Raw genomic sequence first — 1987 nt, forward strand, 5'->3', positions numbered from 1 at the left:
TGGTGATTCCTGAGGTCAAGTCATGGCACAAAGGCCATGCCATTCTTCTGGAAAGTTTCTTTGCAGTATGCATTCCTTCATGACTCCAAACATGAGAACATTTAATAAAAGCCTTACCACAGGCTCTACATCTATATCTTCATTCTATGTATATTCTGGTGTCTACTCAGGCTTGAATACTGCTTAAAGGCTTTGCCACATTCACGACATCTGTATGGTTTCTCCCCAGTATGAATTCTCTGATGAACTGTAAGGCTTGAATTCTGACTAAAGGCCTTGTCGCACACATTACATTTATAGGGTTTCTCTCCAGCATGAATTCTCTTATGTTGAGTAAGATTTGAACTCCCGGAGAAGGCCTTGCCACACTCATTACATTTGTAAGGCTTCTCTCCAGTGTGAGTTCTCTCATGACCCCAAAGGTGTGAACGGGTGATAAATTCCTTACCACACTGATTACATTTGTAAGGTTTCTCTCCAGAATGGATTCTTTTATGTTGAACAAGATTTGAACACTCAGAAAAGGCTTTGCCACACACATTACATTTGTAAGGCTTCTCTCCTGTATGAATTCGCTCATGTCCCCAAAGGTGTGAACGTATCATAAAATCCTTACCACATACATTACATTTATATGGTTTCTCTCCAGTATGGATTCTCTGATGCCTTGTGAGGTTTGAGAACCTGTTAAAGACTTTGCCACACTCATTACATTTGTAAGGTTTCGGCTCAGAATGAATTCTTTGATGAGTAGCTAAGGTTGAGCAATGGCTGAAAGTCTTCCCACATTCTTTACATTTGTAAGGTTTTTCTCTTTTGGGTGTTTTCTGGTGTTCTGTCTGTAATGAAGAATGCGTAAGAACCTTCCCATATTTGTTAAAAATGTTGGTTTTGACACTAGAAGGAGTTCTTTGAAGGGGTGAAACTGAGGACTTTTTGGCAGACTTCTCAACTTGATTACCTTCATGAATCTCCTCTTGGGTTTGAAATCGCTGTTCAGCCAGATGTGAATGAAAGCTTAATCCAAGCCTATTGTCCGAACAGTTCCTATGCTTGCTTCCTGAAGAGCCTACCTTGTATTTTAGTGCCTTATTCGTCATATCATGTTTATAATATTGAGATTTACTATTTCTTATGGAAACACTATGCTTTCCAGGGAAATTATTCCAGGATTTGTGATGTTGTTGGTCTTCTCTACAAGTGAGATTTTTATAATGGGATGTAGTCATTCCTTTGTAATTTTTTTCTTCATATAACCACTGAGTCTCAAGTTTGTTCACATCTTGCTGGACTTCCCTCAAACCAAAGTCATCAAAGTCACGACTTACATGTCTTTCCAAAATCAACGTTTGGAATAATTCTCCATTATTAATGTTGTCTTTTGGTGGTAATTCTTTCCTCATACATCTAGTAGAGATATCTGTAATATATAAATAATGATAGGCTCCATATTAACCAGAGTGTGAAGATGGATATTTTATATGAAAAAGTATTACACAAGGGGCAACCCAGGTGTCTGCCTTTGGCTCAGGTCATGATCCCAGCATCCAGGGATTGAGCCTCACGTTGGGCTCCCTGCTCAGTGGGGGGCTTGCTTCTCCCTCGCTCTCTCTCAAATAAATAAAATCTTAAGAAAGAAAGAAAGAAAGAAAGAAAGAAAGAAAGAAAGAAAGAAAGAAAGAAAAAGTATTACACCAAAAGTAGAATTCAAAATTAACAGCTATCATGTTTCTCAACCATGGTGTGCAATGTTTAGAAACACAAAAAACATAAGATTCCTCAGTAATGGAAGAGTGATTACACATAGGTCAAATTATTTTCAGGGAAGCCTATTTGAATGCTCTGTGATCAAAAGTTCCAGTGCCCAGAAATAAAGGAATTTTCCATAGGCACCCCAAAGCCTAAAAACCTCATAGGAGGGATAGAGGTGAATCCTACTTGGGGAAAGGGGAAAAAAAAAAAAAAAAAAAAAAAAAATATATATATA

The 1987-nt window shown here is 37.9% G+C and overlaps 1 protein-coding gene across 1 annotated transcript in view; it reads right to left on the reverse strand.

Annotated features, from left to right (window-relative positions):
* Positions 1–1987, reverse strand: part of LOC103657336 (zinc finger protein 677-like) — a 16352-nt gene continuing 14365 nt past the window's right edge. Inside the window, exon 4 of the mRNA XM_008684783.2 lies at positions 1–1420. Within this exon, the coding sequence (XP_008683005.2) occupies positions 132–1420 (1289 nt within the window). The 3' untranslated portion in view covers positions 1–131. The remainder of the gene's footprint in view (positions 1421–1987) is intronic.

Source organism: Ursus maritimus, unplaced genomic scaffold (genome assembly GCF_017311325.1).
Source record: "Ursus maritimus isolate PB19 unplaced genomic scaffold, ASM1731132v1 scaffold_19, whole genome shotgun sequence".
Taxonomy (NCBI): Eukaryota; Metazoa; Chordata; class Mammalia; order Carnivora; family Ursidae; genus Ursus; species Ursus maritimus.